The sequence below is a fragment of the Rousettus aegyptiacus genome, unplaced genomic scaffold (assembly GCF_014176215.1).
Source record: "Rousettus aegyptiacus isolate mRouAeg1 unplaced genomic scaffold, mRouAeg1.p scaffold_m13_p_14, whole genome shotgun sequence".
Classification (NCBI taxonomy): Eukaryota; Metazoa; Chordata; class Mammalia; order Chiroptera; family Pteropodidae; genus Rousettus; species Rousettus aegyptiacus.
The window spans coordinates 2,403,350-2,421,944 of NW_023416289.1; the positions used below are offsets into that span (position 1 = coordinate 2,403,350).

General features: G+C 50.5%; 1 protein-coding gene across 1 annotated transcript in view; it reads left to right on the forward strand.

Moving 5' to 3' along the window:
- Nucleotides 1-18,595, forward strand: part of LONP2 (lon peptidase 2, peroxisomal) — a 37,699-nt gene that overhangs the window by 14,092 nt on the left and 5,012 nt on the right. Inside the window, exons 6-11 of the mRNA XM_036231237.1 lie at nucleotides 770-864; nucleotides 3,994-4,252; nucleotides 8,707-8,848; nucleotides 10,883-11,033; nucleotides 12,805-12,931; nucleotides 16,277-16,413. Coding sequence (XP_036087130.1) covers nucleotides 770-864; nucleotides 3,994-4,252; nucleotides 8,707-8,848; nucleotides 10,883-11,033; nucleotides 12,805-12,931; nucleotides 16,277-16,413 — 911 coding nt within the window. The remainder of the gene's footprint in view (nucleotides 1-769; nucleotides 865-3,993; nucleotides 4,253-8,706; nucleotides 8,849-10,882; nucleotides 11,034-12,804; nucleotides 12,932-16,276; nucleotides 16,414-18,595) is intronic.

Genomic DNA, 18,595 nt, shown 5'->3' on the forward strand with positions numbered 1-18,595 from the left:
GCAGGGACCGTCGGTGTCTCTTCGTGCAAGACCAACGACAGGGAAACCTCGATGGCAGAATAGTGTTTGCGTTGATTGCATTTTCTGGGTAATCTCAGAGTTCACTGGAAAACCAGTTTTTTCTTCACATACTTGTAACATTATCGTGATATCACATTTCCTTTTATTAGGAATTAACTAAAGATTTGACTTTCCGAGGTTCCCGGGTAAGAGTGAGTAAGTGTAGTTAAGGGATGTTGCACATTGACTCTGACCTTCGTTCACGAGTGTGGCGCGTCCGGGGTGCACAGAAGACTTTGATCACTGCGTGTATCTGGGAAGTTGCGCTTCTTATTAAACATCTGACGTTAGCTTGCCTTTACGAGCTGGCTTTACTCTGATGTAAAAATGTATGTATAATTACTGTTTTATGCATGGTTAGGCACTTAACCCTTACTGTTACAGGTAAATCAGTGGTAACGCGACTCGGGACTCTCCCTGTGAGACACACTGATCAGGCCGCATTTCCAGGGTAGATGCGGGCATAGTGTTCCCCACCCGTCCCGGTTTGTAGATATCTATCTATATTTGTTTTGCAAGTATATTTTGTTTTATTGTAACATCCTTGCAAACAAAAAAAATGTTTTATTCAGTAGATTTTTAAAAACGGTCTTAGATTTGATTAACCAAATATGTATATCTGGCCAAGAAATGGAGATAAGCTTGCTTTTTCTGTTTTTATGGACTTCTTCATTCTTGAACATGTTTGTTATGTGTTCTTTCCCTACAGACTCAAAAAAATGCCTCAGTCAATGCCAGAATATGCTCTGACTAGAAATTATTTAGAACTTATGGTGGAACTTCCGTGGAACAAAAGTACAACTGGTGAGCCAACAAAATGACACCTTTTGTTCAGTCTCGTTATCACTTGGAAAACTCATGCACATTCCGTTGAGATACTCACCATTGATTATCTTACTGTTACATGAGTTCCTGTTGTAAATTATTTAGAGACTGAACTTATATCACCGAGGTCTCGCGATCACACAGGTCAAGAAGGTGCTGCATGGAAGTCTCTTTGGTCTGATTTTAGAAAAAGAAGGATTTTCCGCATTGGTGAACTGTGTGTTTCTCAGCACCACTCGGGCTCCGACAGTCTTCTCGTAGGTTGCGGCCCTGCAGCGCGCGCCTGCGGAGTACAGGGGTCCTAGGCCGTGGGGTCCGCGCGGGCCCCGCCCCGCGACCTTGGCCCTGGGAGAGAAGGCTTCCCGCTCCACCCACGTCGGTGTATGTTTGAGGGCGTCGGAGGGTGTTCGCGTCTTCAGTGGGTTCGGACAGTTTCAGCCCCGTTGCCTTCTCCTTTGACAGTGGAATCAGTGCACAATGTGAGGGACAGCGGGGTCACTCAGCGGCAACGGGAGTCTTAGACATCTGGGGATTTTTCTCAGCGATATTTTTCTGTGTCACAAGGTTTTAACTAATAAGAGAGATGCCGGGTGTATGTCGTGTAAAGAGCTGAGGATGTAAGAATGACAGGTTCGATTATTCGCCTTTACTAAGTTGCTCTCAGGCTCCTCTCCTCCCCACTCGTCCTACACACATAGTGAAGTTAATTTCTAACTAGGGATTTTTACCAGGCCTATGCAATGTAATTGTAGAGATTTGGGGGCAAACCGTTTATTTGAAGAGAGAGCTGACTCCCATTCTTTACAAAAATAATCAAGAACATGCAAAAATAGGGCCAAGAAATTGTTAGGTTTGTTTGTTTGTTTGTTTGTTTTTTAAGCCTAGGTGGTCTCCCATCCAAGTACTCACCAGGCCCGACCCTGCTTAGCTTCCGAGATTGTTATTTTTCCACCTAGGGAAGGAGCCCGTCCACGTGCCAACGGCCACGGGCGTTTCTGCGGGGCGTTGTCTGCACTGCAGAGCGTAGCCCCCGTGTGCCCGTCACGGGAGGGCCGCTCGCTGCAGCATGTCGGCAGCGGACCGGACGGTGCACGTGGTCCAGTAGCAGCCTTGTCGAGCCCCTAAGCCAGTACCGCATAGAACTGGGTCTGAGTAGACGCTGTGAGCGTGCGTATAAAACCAAGAGAATTCCTCTCATTTTCCCATCTTGACTAGAAGGAGCCAGTAGATAGCACTTCAAACTTCCAGGTGTAAATAGAAGTGAGTTTTAAATGTTTTACATGTAACCCCAAGAATTATTCAAAATAGGAAGCACGAAGTCTGAATCATTAAAAAGAATAATCAGAAAAAACATCCTGTATAGAAAAGATACAAAACAATAATTTATATAGCATGGAATTATCTTTCCTTAAAAGTTTGAAAGAACTTACTTTTAAAATTATCTTAACTTGGCCTATATTCTTAGAAGAAAGCCCTTCATGGAGTTTTCCTCTGTTTTCTGAATTACATTGAATTCTTTTCTTCATTTACTAAATGTTAATCAGGAATGGATGTTGGGTTGTAACAACTGCCTTTTAGGTACAGAATGACATTTCGATGGAAGTATTTTCACCTGGGAAACGGTGATATAATAAACAAATCGATGGCCTAATACCGATCCATCTCTGTGTGAGTAAATGAACCCCACCGGACAGTTTAATATTTAGATATACAGAATGGATCGATCTGCGGCTCTGTGTGGACTGTGCTAGGCCTTGGCGTCGGGGTTAGCGTTACGTACAGGCGGGGAGCTTGGTCCTTTGTTTGCGCATGTACATTTACTCGTTGGGTTCCCTTCTCCCCTTTCCTGATGGCTCAGCTGCGACTCTCGATGCGGTCAGTTAGATTATATATACTGCTGCTTAGCCAGGCTTTTGGCCAGCTTGAGAACCAAACTGTTATTTAAGGCCACTTTTCTTCCTGTAGGAAAACCACAGGAAAACGTCAGGTTTTCTAGAATGAGCAAAAACCTGATTGAAAGAGCGGCCTGTGTGCATCCATCACTGCCCTCCTCTTCCTCCACAGTCACGTGGTTCTGTGGCCAGGCATTATCCCCCAGCCGCCACCAGCTGGTGAATTTATTCTGCCTCCACGGCCTAGCATTTAATCTATGAACATGCTAAGTACCGAAGCACATCAGTACCTCTGATGAAAGCTCGGCTTACAGACAGAGCCTAAGTCATACACTTCTGGCGCGACTTTAATCAACAGAACTCAGGCAGCTCTTCATGTCTTCATGTTTTTTGACCCAGCGCTTTTGTTTTTAGAAGATTAGCTGAAGGAAAGAATCATGGATATATGTGGCAATTTAGTTCAGAGGATGCACAGTAAAGAATGCTTTGTAACTGGAGATTTATCGGCAGCCCGAACGCTCTGCAGCGCGGAATTAGTTAAATGAGAGTGGATGAGGAAACGATGGAATCTTGTGCAGCCACTAATATGTTAGTGAAAAGTACCTTTGACGCGGAAAGGCGGCCACAATATAGGAAGCGAAAAGACATTTTACAAACCTGAAGGCTTCACATAATCGCCATTTCGAAAAACAGGCATGTAGGCAGCACACGGGCTTGCACACGCACACACGCGCGCGCGCGCGCAGAACCCGAATGACACCTGCTGGAGTGGAGGTGCGGGTGCTCCGGGGGGCGGGAGGTTATGGGTGACTGGGGCGTCTTCGTCTTTGATATCATCAGGTTTTCTGGAATGAGCGCAGGTCGTGGAAGTAATGAGAAAAAACACCGCAAGAGGAACAGCTTCAGCAGAAGCGGATGTGTAGAGATCAGTGTCCGTGGACACAGCGTGTGTCTGGGAAGCCATCTAGATGAGATGAGGAGCAAGTCCGAGTTTTTCAGTGTGTAGTGCCTGTCATTTCTGTAGCTACTAAATCTTCTAAAGTAAAAATCCCAAGCCTGGGGCTCCCTAAAGACGCGTTCAGAAGGGTCCAAGTCTGTCCTTGCCACATCTTTTTTTTCTAAAAATAAAACCTTTCGCGCCTTGCCAGCCTTGTAAGCAGTTCTTCCTCTTGCAAGTGCCACGTGCTCAGCTTGTCGCTGTCGGCTTGTTTGACAGACCGGCTGGACATCCGAGCAGCCCGGGTTCTCCTGGACAACGACCACTACGCCATGGAAAAGCTGAAGAAGAGGGTGCTGGAGTACCTGGCCGTGCGGCAGCTGAAGAGCAGCCTGAAGGGCCCCATCCTGTGCTTCGTGGGCCCCCCCGGGGTCGGCAAAACGAGCGTGGGCAGATCCGTGGCCAAGACCCTGGGCCGAGAGTTCCACAGGATCGCGCTGGGGGGCGTGTGCGACCAGTCGGACATCCGGGGACACAGGTGGGGCCTCTCTCTCTCCTTACCTTTCGGCGGGGCAGAGCCCCCTCGACAGCCAAGCGCAGTGTGCCTCTTCCTCTGGGGGGCCGTCTGTGATGCCGGGCAGACGGGACATTTAGGGAACTTCCCAGCTAGCCTGGGGCCCTCCGCAGTGGCACACCCAGGAGAGCCAGGCCTTTTGTATGACGGCGGGTGGCTGGTCGGGGCCTCGGCTCCCCTGCAATCTCACTGGCGTGCACTGATAAACAAGTTACGATTAGACACCGTAATGCCTTCACGTGCATTTCGGCCAGTAGCATTTCATAAGTAGCGACCCATGACTCTTAGGGCTTAAAAGGTAAGTGCCGTTGGGCCGGGGCAGGTGGGAGGGGATCTTTGAGAACAAATTTGTTAGGTTCGCGGTCTAAACTTCCTTTTCAGAAGGCTGGTTTCCAGTATGAGTATTAAGGAGAAAGGTTAGGATAATTATTAGGGCTCGTTCTTGCATTTTTGACACTTTTTCTGTAAAAATACATTAAACTGTAAGAACCACATCTGACTAACCGACGTTGGAGTCAGATCTGCATGTGACGCTCGCCGTTTTGTTCCCTGTGGTCCGTCGCTCAGATCGGAAGGGGCTTCGGGAAGGCGCGAGCCTCTGCCCCACAGTTGTGGGGCGACGAGCCGCAGTGTGTTGAGGAACAGTTAGAACGCAGAGATCGCGAGCTGCTCATGAGAGAACACGGTGCGCCCCGAAGCTAACACGCTCTGTGTCCATTAAATCCCGACCCGAAAACCCTTCCAAGAGAAACTGCTTCCCCTGTGGTAGGAAGTAATGACACAGGGCGGCACTCCTGTCCTCAGACCGTCCCCTCAGCCCAGGGCCCCGGGCAGGCTTTGCCAAGCGGTGGCACCCAAGGGTGACGCAAACGCGTGGTCGCAGTGAGCTGCGTGCGACCGAACTTACATCGCTGGGAGAATGCGATGAGTTCACGACGTCGTGTGTTCCCCTGGCCTCATTCACAGGCTCGCTGGCCTCAGGCAGGGATAGGAGCCTTCAGGGACTTCTCCACGAACAAATGGTTCTTTTTATTCCCTTTTAGTTGCTTATTCACAGTTCTCATGCAGGAAAGAAAAATCCTTCCCAGAACTGAAGGAAGAAGCAATGAGGGCTGTAGGTTCAGTCAAGGAATTAATTGAGTCGGGTCATTCTTCTTGTTGTTGTTATCAAGATTTTATTTTATAATTAGTATTTCACCTTTTTTTTAGTATTTTTATGTTATTATTAGTTTCAAGTACCCAGTACATTGGTTAGACATTTATATAGTTTATGAAACGATCCGCCTGATTGCTATTCTTTCTGGCAGTTTCAAACGATATTTTTATTACCTGGGCTTTATTCTCAACTTGTGCCACTAGAGGCTGTAGTTTGCTTTTGTAAAGAAGTTGGCATCTTGCACCAGTCTTGAAGAAGCTGAATCTAGGGCCTAGCTCTCCTCGTTTTAGCTTCGGGGAGGTGTTCCGCACCCAGTGACCCGATTCGCGGACTCAGAGGTGTTTCAGTTTGTCCCTTTTGTTCCCAGTAGCATAGTATTTAAGTAGTGGATGAGATTTACAGAAGGAGTTTGTGAAATTAATGTCATGGGCACATGACCCGGAGGCGATTTGTCTTCACTGCTTTCCGTGTTGACGTGGATCCCTCGGGAAGACGTGGGAGGTGCTTTCTCGGCGCCGGGCCCGCAGCGAGCAGTCAGTAAAGTGTAGCTTTTGCGATCATTTTAATTCTAAATTCCCAGGAGGATCAGTTGAGATTTACATGTTTCAATATGACTTTTTATAAAATTCAATCCGATTTTTAAATTGTACCAAAAATGTCTTGTTCTTGGCATAATTATTTAATTTGTGGCAAAACCGTGGGAAAGTGTATTTTCATGGTGCCCGATGGTGGGCAGTGTAGGGCCATAGTCTCTCCACCTGTGAACATGGCAGGGTTTACACTGATCTCTTCTTTAAACCTTTACTGATTCTGGTAAGTGTAAAACTTGTTCACTTTTTCAAGTGCATATACTTTCATGCGTGTGAGTATCGTTAAGAAAATCGACTCTAAGGATTTGTAAAAGAAGGCTGTGTATTTGCCTCAAACGTGTTAAACATAAGATTTTTAGCTACGGTGGCATGCGTAGCAGCTGTGATCACTGCCCCGTGGAGGGTGTGTGGGTTTGTCTGTGAATCAGACAAATCTGTTAAGCCTGATTTTGGGGGCACCTTGCTGGTAAGTGCCCTAGCTGTCACTGTACCAGAGAGAGGTTCGCTTCAACGTGACAGCAGCCTGCCCTGTGCCATTGGGGACTGACTTCCTACCTACCCCCCAGCCTTCCGGAGCCTGTGGGAAGCAGGCGAGAGTGGGTGTGGCTGCTGGGGCGGAGGGAGGTTGGCAGGGCCGGTGAGCCGCGGGCAAGCTTCTGTCGGGGTGATGGGCAGGAGGGGAACGGGAGGGGAGGAGGAGCAGCCGAGGACCCCAGCGTGGCCGCGGGCTGGAGCGCGTGGGAACAAGGGGCTCCAGGGGAGAGTCCGGGCATTTCGGAGACGCCCAGGGCTTGGCATGCAAGTGTTGGTCACGTGGTCGCAATGAGAGTCCATGCAGTTTTGTTTTTCCTCTGCGTCTGAGTGGGCACCACTGTTCTGCGGTTCTAAAATAGCCGCTGAAAGAGCTGCTTTATGCTATCTTCCTTGCTGGTTCTCTTGATTTTTGAAACTCACTTTCCCTGTTTTCCCGTCCGGGGACTTCAGCCTTTTGCTAGAAGTACCTCTTTATGTGAAGGAAGGTGCTAACACGTTGGGAGGTGATTTTAAAAGTAACCAAAGCTTTGTCTTTGCGAGTTAAATGATAATGACGTAGGAGGTGGAGAAGAAAAAGAAGGATTCGATTTGCATTTGGATCTCAAACTGGGATAGTAACAGCGGTCCGACTGAACAGTGGCCCATTGTCTCCGTTCCTATTATTTCGAGCGGCTTCAAAGGATGAAGAATCTCACCGGCCTCCGTTCCGCTCCGTATCCACTCCTGCAGCTTGTCCGTCTTGTCGGTATTCCTTGTTGAGGTTTATCTCCGTTGGGATTTTTCTGTCCACTTTATGAATCAGTTTTTAAAACTTGTATTTTTATATTTAAATGTTACATTTAAGTACTTTAAAGCAGTTCGTAGACATTAAATATAAAATAACTTCCTTAAGGATGAAGTTTTCTGAAATCATGTTTATGTAATAATCTGTTTTTCGTTAGTTCCTTGGTGAAACATGCCAGTTGTGCTACAATTCATGTTGATGATATTAACTCTTCAGGAGTCATTTACCAGCTGTTGGATAATAAAATTATACCTGTAAATTCTCTCAAGAAATGCAGTTTCAGAGCATTTACCAGCTCGAGGGCTGTCCTTCCTGTGCCCCATTCTGCAGCCTCGAGTGCGCTTACTCCTGAAACAGGACGTTTGCTGTGGTGCCTCTGGTCCCGGGGGCTCGGTCACCCTTCCGGGACCGAAGGCATTCCCGCGCCATCGGAGGTTACTCCATTCGAGACGGCCGCCGCCGCCGGCAGCACGTGCTGCGCCTGGGGCTCGGGCAGCGCGGCTGTGACTAAGGGACTAAGGGCGTGCGTTGCCGCGGAGCGTCGCGGGCCTTGTCGGAGAGGAGCTCTTTTCAGTCTGACGTCTCTGCTTTTGTTTAACGCCGCACCCCACTCGGTCGCGATCATGTAGATGATTCTCCATCAACTGCGACAAAGCCGCCTCTGACGTTTTAATGCCCAACAAAAGACCTGGCCGGACTCGGCTGTGCCAGTGAGTGGCCGGTGAGCGCAGCCGCTTTCGAAAGGCCGGAGTTCACGGAATTCCGACATAAATGCTGTTCGCAGCAGCGCCTCTTGCTACCATTAATAACATCATTCCCTCTGGAAGTTACGGTTCGGAATTTTTCTCGGGGGGTGGGAGGGTGTCTACGTTTTGAGTGGCCTTCGAACCAGTCCGATTTCCCTCACGAAGACGACGTGCCTTAGCCAGCCCTGGGGCCGCCGCTTCGTTGCGTAGGAAGGCGGTCATGTCGGAGGCGGGGGTGCCGGGGGCACCCCGAAAACCGTGAGTGGCTTGGGAATTAGATGCGCAGGGTCCTGTGGACGTTTTGAAATCTCGAGGAGAATCATAACTACGTGACTTCAGTGTCGTGGTTTTCAGTCTCACCGAATGGCACCTACTACATCCAGTTCTTCCAATATCGGGGGTAACTTAGCCAGACTTAAATGGAAAACGAGGGGAGAACTGAGTCTCGTAACGCTTCGCTGTGTCGTGGGGCTTCGTACGCGTGTGGCGCCTCTTTGTGAATCACTGCGAGAGCTCAGTGGCTCTTCCCAGCCCTGAGTTGTCCCTTCTGGTGGGGCCGCGCCCGCCCGCCGCGAGCCTGCGGGTGACGTGCCGCTCGCCCCTTGCAGGCGCACCTACGTCGGCAGCATGCCCGGTCGCATCATCAACGGCCTGAAGACCGTGGGGGTGAACAATCCGGTGTTCCTGCTGGACGAGGTCGACAAACTGGGCAAAAGCCTGCAGGGGGACCCGGCGGCGGCTCTGCTCGAGGTGAGACTCAGCCCCCTGTCCCCAGCTGCGGCACGAGTAGGACCAGAGCATCTTAGGTGACGTCGCCCCGAGCACCCCAGTCAGGTCTCAGTCGACGAGAGCATCTCGTTCGGGTACCGCCCCCGCCGTGTGGGCTCAGTCACGGAAAGAACAGTCTGAGACTGAAATCCGAAGCAATTTGATGTTTAAATTAAAATGTCTCACAGATCCCTCAAGTTTTTTCTTTTCCTTTATTTTTATCAGTTTAACAGAATTTCCACATGCTCGTTGTTAGAGACCTGTAATTCTACAAGGTTACCACAAAAAATAGCAAGCGAGCCTCGTCCCCGGGCTGCCATTTCTCATTTCTTTGACCTCTAACTTGTAGCTGATTAACCCGCTCGAGCGAGCAAGGCCAGACTGCTGCCCGGAGTCTGCGGCCTGGGACGTTGTGGGAGGCAAAGGTTTCGCTGGCTTTCTTTCCCTCCGCCCCTCCTCCACCTCATTTGTGCCCCGGTCTCCTGGTGTGAACGTCATCTGTCTTTTGTCAAGTCATTATTGAGTATTTGCAACATTATAATTATTATATAAGTGCTTTTCACAGCTGAGCTGGGTGGTCAAATGTGGTGGTTTTGTTTTTTGTTTTGTTTTGTTTTCCGTTTTGTTTCTCTGTACCTGTTTTTAAAAATCTTCTTAGAGGTAGTAACTGTCTCGTTTCTTTGTTTCCTTTACCTGTTGTCTAATTCTCCTTGCGAGACTCTCGGCCCCCCGGGCGTTCTGCCAGGCTTAGCTCCAGGCCTCGGGCCCCCGGGTTCTCCCTTCACCTCCCGCCCGGATCCCCGTTTCCTGTACTTCACGTCTTCCTCTGTCTTGGCTTATTCTGTTGTTTTCGTGCCATTGATCCCCTAGTAGTTTCCTGAGAAAGCGGCTTGGGTGGCAAATGTCTTTCAGTTCTGCATATCCGAAAATGTCTTTGTTCTCTTCATATTTGATTGGTAGTTTGATTGTTATAATTTACATGAAAATTAAGCTTGGAGTGGGTTGGGGGAAACATCGTTAGGAGTTTGTGACTCTTCATCTCCAAGGCTTCCCCCACCGGCCGCCCATCCTCAGAGATGCTCCATCAGGCCCCAGGCCTGGCCTTTGCCCTGTTTGTCTCTACGAGGACCCGCCACTGGGTTCAGTAGTGAAGTGAGCACAGGTGTCAGCAGCCCTCGCACGCTGCGTGTGCCGGGCCGGAGCGCGGGCCGGTGACGTGCAGCTCCGCCTCAGCCCCGCTGTCAGCAGAGGGGAAGTGGGGGGGGGGGGCTCCCCAGAGCTCTCCTGGTCACGCTGCAGTCCAGCCCGTGACCTTCTCGATCCCGGGAGCGTTTCAGAGCTTTATAAAGCACCCCCCCCCCCCAAGTATCTCATTCCTCGGTTTTTCCTCATTAGTTTTGTGACCAGCCTCTCGTTGGTCTGGGCTAACCGGTGTCCCCGCCTTGGGCAGCTGCTGCTCGTCTTTGCCAAGTCCCCCAGCGACGGGGCTGTCCACGCAGCGTGTCCTCCGAGCTGGGACAAATAAACCCAAATCCCTGAGAGTGACGATTACAGGGAACACCCAGACAGGGCAAGTGCTGGCCGCTCTCGGGAGATGGGGCTGTGGGAGCACTCTGGTCCGACGTGCTCCCTGTGGCTGCGAGGCCACTGGCTTTCACGGCCACCGCGCACTTGGGACAAGAGAAAGGGTGGGAATAGAGCAAGTTAAAGCACCACGGAGCCCGCCGTGGTCATCCATTTGTTCTTAAACGCTTTCAGACTGTTGCCATTCAACTTCTAGAATTCTAAAAAAGTTGATTTTGACCATTTTCGTATTTTAAAGCGCAGCGTCTAGAAGGGGGGGGGTGTGAAGAACGATGCTGGGGTGCTCCTGGCGTCCCCGGCCGCCCCGACCCGCTGCATCGGGCCAGAACAGCAGCCCCGTGGCCGTTCCGTGGCCGTTCCGTGTGCGTGTGCGTTCAGACAGCTCTCGGTTGGAACCGTCGAACTGGGTTAATGTTTACTCTTCTCCCATAGGTGCTGGACCCGGAACAAAACCATAACTTCACAGATCATTACCTAAACGTGGCCTTCGACCTTTCCCAAGTTCTCTTCATAGCCACCGCCAACACCACCGCCACCATCCCCGCCGCCCTGCTGGACCGAATGGAGGTCATTCCGGTGCCAGGTACCGCGTCGGGGCTGAACCCGTCACTGTGTTTGTGCCTCTCCGAGCCGCACCCTCTGGAACTGGTCAGGCTGTGAAGTTTGAGTAAAAAGTTGTTTTGCCAGTGCGTGACCTTCAGAAATCCCGAGTCTGGTGCATAAACCAGCTTTTACGTAGATTCAGAGTCTGGACCAGCAGAACTTGTTTATTTGTTTGCTGACTTTGACCATGACAGCGTAGCAAGAATAAATTTTGCATAGCAATTTCAGATTGAATTTAGCATTAAGGAATGATTTTTTCTTTTTTTTAATAAAAAAGAAGGTATTCATCTTCAAAGCAATTTCTAAAATTATAAAAATAATTTTTTTTTTCAAAGTAAATCTCTAAAAACTAAAAAGAGATCTCCACATGGTCATTTGAGCTTCCTGTTTATCAGATTTTGAAGTTTTTGGCGTCTCTAGGAAAGTGTGACATTCGCTCTCATTCAGTAAGAGACGGGTCAAAGTTGCCAAACTTTCGCTGTATTGCCTCTGGCCTCGCTTTAAATAGTAGTGCAGGATGCTTTTAAATTCTTCCTCTTTTTAGTTAGGTCTGTCAAATACCTCTGCATATATATTTTTACTGTGTGCAAAGTGTGCAAAAACATCCTTTAGGTACCAACACGAAGTAAATCCCAGTGTTCTCACCTTATTTTAATTGCTCGGAGTCATTTTTCCTTAGAAGACATCTATTATCAGTGGCTATTTGTTAAAATGCAAATAGAATAGAATCTAAATAGATCGAGATTCTATATATAATCTAAGCATATATTTCATATTATTCTGAAATATATCTTTACTGTTAAGTGAATGATAGTTGGATTTCTTAGTTATCTGCGAGCCCAGCAATTCCCATACTTAGCTTTAAAATACAGCAGAGTAAAATATTGCTTTGTACATATTTATGCCACAAACAAAGAAGTCACGAGACCCAGTTGCTGGAAACTCCAAATTAAGGCAGAAAATGCATAAGCAGCGCTAATGCGAAGTGAGTCCATCGGGACAGCTGCGTGAGAGGCGGGCGCGTGGCCCCTTCTTCCTGCAGGTTTGGTCACTTACCTTCCCTGCATTTTTTATTTCCTTTTTCTACTCAAACGGTGCCTCATCAATTCATCTTTTAAATGTTGCTTGTTAAATTGGAAAAGGGCAATTAGTGTAGGGGGAATTTTGTCTTACAGGTTTAAAGACAGTACATCTGTACTCCTCGAGGCTTTTAAATAAATCAGAACTATTTAGACTTTTAAATGTATAAATTTCACATGTGTATAATTCCAAGACGTAGAGGGAAAAACCTTTCATAGGGACATCTTAGTTTTTGGTTCGGTTCGGTGCCAAAATCCACGTCAGAGTTCTGGAAATGTCTCTCACACAGCTGTCCCCTTGGAGGCCGCTGCTCGTGTGGTGGAAGTCTTGCTGTTGTTGTATTTGTAAGTTTTTTCAGTTATGTATCACATTATGTGAAAGAGAGAGAGGTGTTATTTTCCTAGTAAATAATAAAAACCCAGACTGGAGTTAACGAGATAGTTACCTCTAAGGTTAGACTGAGGTTTTGTTTCTCATCTCATTTCATTTGTGAAAAGCGTGGAAATTTTAACCGTTGCTGACTGGACGTTCAGTTTCTTTATTCTGATGGACGTGAGGTTTAAATTCATTCTAAACCCAAGACCCACTGGCTCTGCGTTCGACCCGTCAGCAGAGCCTTGGCGCCGCGGGAGCCGGGGGAGTGGCTGCGATGCCAGGCCATTGCTTTCCAGGGTACACGCAGGAGGAGAAGATCGAGATCGCCCACCGGCACCTGATCCCTAAGCAGCTGGAGCACCACGGGCTCACCCCTCTGCAGATCCAGATCCCTCAGCCCACGACCCTGGACATCATCACCAGGTCAGTCAGCGCCCCGAGGCTCCTGTCCCGCGAGGCGGCTCCCGGCCTCCGTCCCTCTCCGTCGGCGGAGGCCCAGCCCGCGTTTCCATGGCTCTGGGTCTGCACAGGGCCGTCCGGCAGAACCTCACAGACAGCGTCTAGAGCTTCTTCACAGCCGAGGACTTTAGTCGAGCCAGAATTTCACCTTTTCCACAATAGCTAATTGATAATGTTAAGAACGAAAAACAGAGAAAATATTGAGGCACGGTTTATGGCCCAGCATCTTAAAAGTCGAGTTCTCTTAAGCGAGACGCTGCTTGCAGACGTCTGTTTTAAGTTACTCAGTTTTCCTTTTCATCTCTCCAAGAGTTTGAAAACCCTTAGAGCTTTCACCTCCAGAGTTATCGCAGGAGCAGTCGAGAAGGTTCTTCCCCGGGTGAGCTACTGAGCGCCTACGCCCGTGGCAGGCGGCACACGAACGGCTCGCGGTTACTGCGCAGTCTGATCTACAGAAGGGAGTTCGGCGGGCGGGCGGGGTCGCCGCATCTGGCCCACCGCGGCGCTGCGTCCCCGCCGAGCGCCCCTCGGGCGGCCCGGCCCAGCTGCTTTCAGAGGAGCAAAGCTTCTTCTCGCCTTGAACTTCGGCTTAGTTCGGCCGGTCCGATTGCCTTCTGATCTAAGCCAGCCTTCTTTGAAAATCGGTTTAAATTTATGCGCCAAACAGAAAGACTAAGTCTGAGCTGGGAGTCCCTTTTCCTGACTGGTGACTTACCTTATGGGCGAAGGTAGGAGAAATAAATTAGGGGATTTATAGGCCACCGTCTTCCAGCGAGATCATCATTCCAGATAACACCCCTGACGCCTTTGGGGAGTTCTCAAGAAGTCACGTAGCCTTTCTGATAGCTCCCCCCTCTGTAAAACATGAGCGAGCGAGTAAGACACCCATAGCTCATCTGGTCTACGTAATAGTCGCTCCGAAGAGTGACCGTTATTTGTGTTTCCCAGTCGTCGCCTGGAGAACTGTTTAAGATACATACCTGCAAGCTCCAACCATCACCATTAAAAGCTGTGACAGGACGTTCCTCTGAGCAGTTTTAATATTTTTAAACACAGCTCAGGTATTTGCTAGTCCAGGCAAGATTTAGGTATTTAGTAAGTCACCAGACTTAGGACATGGTTTTCATCTTTTGATGGATTTTCCATCCTTTCCCATGTCATGGTCATAGACCCATAAGGTTCAGGAGGTGGGCAGGGGGCCTGGAAGTCGCCCCGTCACACTTGCCTCCAGGGTAGCCAGCCTGCCTGGGCTCCCGGCGCCCGAGCACCCTGCTCCCTGGCGGGTGAACAGCCGTGACAGAGCTCGTCTCCACGCGCCCCTCCCCGCACCCTCCAGTCCCGCCCTAGGGGAGCCCCCGGAACGCAAGGCTCACGCCTCCCTCACACCGGCCACATCCGTGAACGCTGTCACCTGCGGACTGAACATGCCTGCTCTCCCCGCCGGTCGTCTCGAGCCCCCTTCAAGACCTCGCCCTCCCCGACCAGCCTTCTGTTGAATGACTCCTGTGATGCCTGTGTCCCTTTTAAAATTAAACACCCAGCACGGGACTCAGCCTCGCGGGCGTCACTAAACAGCCTGGGCTGTGAGAGGGACCCTGCCCTTCTCCCTCGGGGCCGTCACTGCCACTCTGCTGCCTGCCGCACGTGCCCTCACCTGGGCCCTCACCTGGGCCCTCACCTGGGACTTCTAGCTTTTGCATGTGCGTTTCTGCGAATCGTGCTCTGTTCCGTTCTGCGCTGATGGGGTTGAATATTTCAAAGCCCAGATGAAATTTTTAAAGAAGTCCGCAGTTGTGAGTGTTGCGTGGCTCGTCTCAGCTACCGCTGCAGCAAGCTGACCTTTTTTCATCGAGACCGTCATTGAGAGCCTGAGTTCTGTGTCCACTGAGAAGCGGCACCAGTACCATCTTCACGTTCAAGTCACCGCTGAGTGACATTGCGCAGCCCTCGCTCGATGCTGGTGACGCTTCGCTCTCCAGCTTAAAACACCAAGCGGGGCCGGTGTGCGCCCTGGCCCTCAGCCGTACCTTTGTCGTCGTCGTCCACCCCCACCCCCCCAGAGCACGCAGGGCCGCGCCCCGCAGCCGCCTCGCCCTCGGGGGGAGGGCCCCACTCCGTGGTGCTTGGCCAGGCCTTCAAAAGCCTGCAGCCCCGGCAGCGAGTCCGTCTGTGACAGGCGGGTGAGGAAGGCGGGCGCATCCCTGCGACGGGATGTCGCGCGGCCTTGAAGAGAGCGAGGTCTTCCCGTTCGCGACGGCACGGGCGGGCCTGGCGGGAGCTGTGCTGCGGGAAATAAGTCAGCCAGAAAGACAGATGCCACGGGACCTCACTTCCGCGTGGCATCTGAGGAACAAAATCCACCCACCACCACCAAGCAAACAGAAGCAGTCGCAGGTCCAGAGATGGTGCCAGACAGGAGGGCCGTGGGGGGGGGAGGGGGGAGGGGCGGGGCACAGGCCGGCAGCGAGGACGTCGTCCCAGGTGCGACACAGCCTGGGGCGTCCAGGGTCCGCTGGGCACCAGACTCAGCAGGGCGCCGCCCCCCACGTTACGCGGTGTGGAACCCCTTCGCTGGGCACCCAAGACTGCGTGGCCTCGAACGTCAAGTGTAACTTAAAGCATTGCTTCCTCGAGGTCTCGAATGCGAACGTGACAGCTGCCCGAGCAGATCCAGTTTTTCAGACCAAACCGCGTCCTCCCTACCTTACGCCGCCTGTGCAGGGCGCTGCGAAGCCGGTGACCAGAAATGGTGGCGCCCGTCCTGGAAGGGTTTGTGGAGTGGCGCATGGGGTCCGCGGCTACCGACCGGGGTTTTTAAGGCCGCTCTGCTCGGTCACTTTCAGTGTCTGACACAGAATCACAATGCTTGCGCCTTAGACGTCCCGCCAGTGAAAATGTACTGACCAGAGGCGACTAGCGCAGTTCCTAGTAGAAACCAGACTTCGTCTCACGTGATTTATCCAGAAGTTTCTTAGGCTGACAGCTTATTTAGGAAAGCTCTTCACACGGAGCAAACGGCGTTTTGTTGGCAGTTTTAACTCTGGCAATATAAGTTGAAGAACCAAGGGTTCACTTTCGAGTCTAGGAAATAAAGATCATCTGTGGAAAGAGGAAGTTGTGGCTGAAAATACTTCTGAATATTTAAGAACTAACAAACTTTAATAAGGAAATGTCAAATGTGAAGGAGTTAGTACTCAAGAAAATGATGAACTTTTCAACGCGTGCCGTTTGGTATCAATGGTACGCACGTTACTTCTGTTTGTACAGGTGGCGTTTGGCCAAAAGTAAAACGCGTTTCCTCGACCACAGGTACACCAGGGAGGCGGGGGTCCGCTCCCTGGACCGGAAGCTCGGGGCCATTTGCCGCGCGGTGGCTGTGAAGGTGGCAGAGGGTCAGCGCAAGGAGGCCAAGCTGGAGTGTCCCGACACGGCCCCCGAGGGGGAAGGTCTGTGCCCTGGTCGCGCGCCGTCGGGGCTGGGGACGCGCGGGGGCCGGGGGAGCATGGCACCGGTGGACGGGGAAGTGGACGCGGACGCCGCCCGCGGGCAGGAGCGCCCCGCCCGGCCGCGCAGGGTCCCGCGGCCGCTGTCGCTAGTGCGGCTTCGGGCCGCGTCCTCCAGGCTGCAGCGTCGCCGGCTGGCCACGCGGGTCTCTCCGGCTTCAGAGGCGTTGGGGGGGGAGACGGGCGGCGGCCCCCACGCTTCTCCCGTGCTCGCCCCGCGCTGTGCAGCGCGTGTGGGGTCAGGCGATCGTTCCTTGTACGGTCTTGGGGGCAGCCTCCCCCCCCCAACAGCGGGCCCCACTTCCGCCAGGCGGCGGAGCCCCCCGACGCCTCGCCCGTCCTGTTTTCCGGAGCGGTGCCGGCGTGTCCCGCCCGCTCTTTCCCGCGTCTTTCTCATTCTTTTTGTTCTTGGGGTTTTTTCCTTTTTAAAAATTTTTGTCATTTCAATAGGATTTGGAGAGGAACTTTAAAGATAAACACATGTTCAGACCACCACTTAAAAAAATCTGAATTTTTAAAAAGCGCCCTAGGTGGGTGATAAGCCGTCAAGAATTGAACCGCTGGGGGCGGGGGGTTCGGAAGTCCCAGCTTCCGGCCGTGAGGTCGGTCGCCGGAAGGACGTTCAGGGCGGCGGGGAATGTGGTCAGGTCGTCACTGAAGCTGACAGCGCTGCCTGTCAGCTGTCGTTAGAAAGACATCTAAGAAAATGTCCGAGAAAAAAAGAATCCTTGTGTAGCCGACAGTGACAGTAGAGAACCTATTTTTCCCTTTTTTTTAATGATTTTTCTTAACATTCTCTTTTCTCTGGCTTACTTTATTGTGAGAATACGGGGTCTGATACATCTACAAAACACGTGTTAACTGTTTTTTTAAACTTTAATTACAGTTGACATGCAACGTGGCACTGATTCCAGGCATACGGCACCTTACAAAGGGGTCGTTCCATGAGTCTGTCTTTTTGCCCTTTCCGCATGCGAAGCCCACATCCTCCTAAATCTCCCTTTTTTATTTTTGGAACACTCCCTCTGTGCTGTGGCCTCAAGCAACGGAGCGAACGTCTCTCTGTCCTTGTCTGTGATGTGACAGAAGGGCCGAGAGTGAAATGGGTTCATCCAGTTAACACAGTTTGAAATGCGTGTTTAGGACTGAGAGGCTGTGTCAGGTAGGATCTTACGTTCGGAGGGGTTTGCGGGCAGCGGAAACCGTCGTGACACAGCGCCTGGTGTCTGCGCGTTTCAACGTCCGCGAGCAGAGGAGCCGTTTCAAGGTAGCCCAGAAACAGTCCAGAGCTTGTTCAAACAGCTCGTGGACTGTGACAGCACATACAGTTTTTCATAGTGACATTTATTTGTTTTTTTAATCCATGATTCACAGAAAAAATCCTAAGTAATAACATAGTTAAGCATACTTGGGTAGTTAAGATATTACCTACGACATCCAGATGAATAAATAATTAGGATAAATACTTTTTTCTCAAGGATGATTTTGGTCATAGTTTGTATCAGAGGCTCATGGACTCCAAGCTGTTTGTAATATTATAAGATGCCCTTGAGTTACTGTAAATGACCTTCCTCCAGATTTTCGTAAGATAATTATAAGGTATCCCGAATCAGTATTTACGGCCTCAACCAAGCCAAGAGAAAAATTTCTACAAAAACGCCTGCATTAGGGTTTCATGCCGCAAAGTTCAGATGGAGCTGGCTAAGTAACTGCAAGTTTCTCATTAAGTGATGAATTTTTTAAAATTAGAGTATAAGATAAAAGTCGTTTTAGAAGTTTCAAGTAATTCAGCGAGCTAATTATTTTGAATGTTATAAAAATATTGCTGGACTGAGAGTTACTGCCGGGGAAAAAAGTAACTTCAGGCCACAAGCTTCAAAGGAGGCGGAAGCCTCCAGCATGCCCAAGGAGCCTCTGGAGGAGGCCCAGAAACACAGGTCTGTGTGAGCAGTTTGTCTTTGTATTTGTGGGGTCTTCACTGGCATTAAACAGAACAAAAGCAACAGGGTTTAAAAGGCAGGTGGGATAATAGAAAGATTATAGTGGATCGTTGTTCGAGGAAGAATATTTATGGTCAGCCGCTTGCCTGTAAGTAGGGGAATTAGGGTCTGGTGTTGTTCAGCAC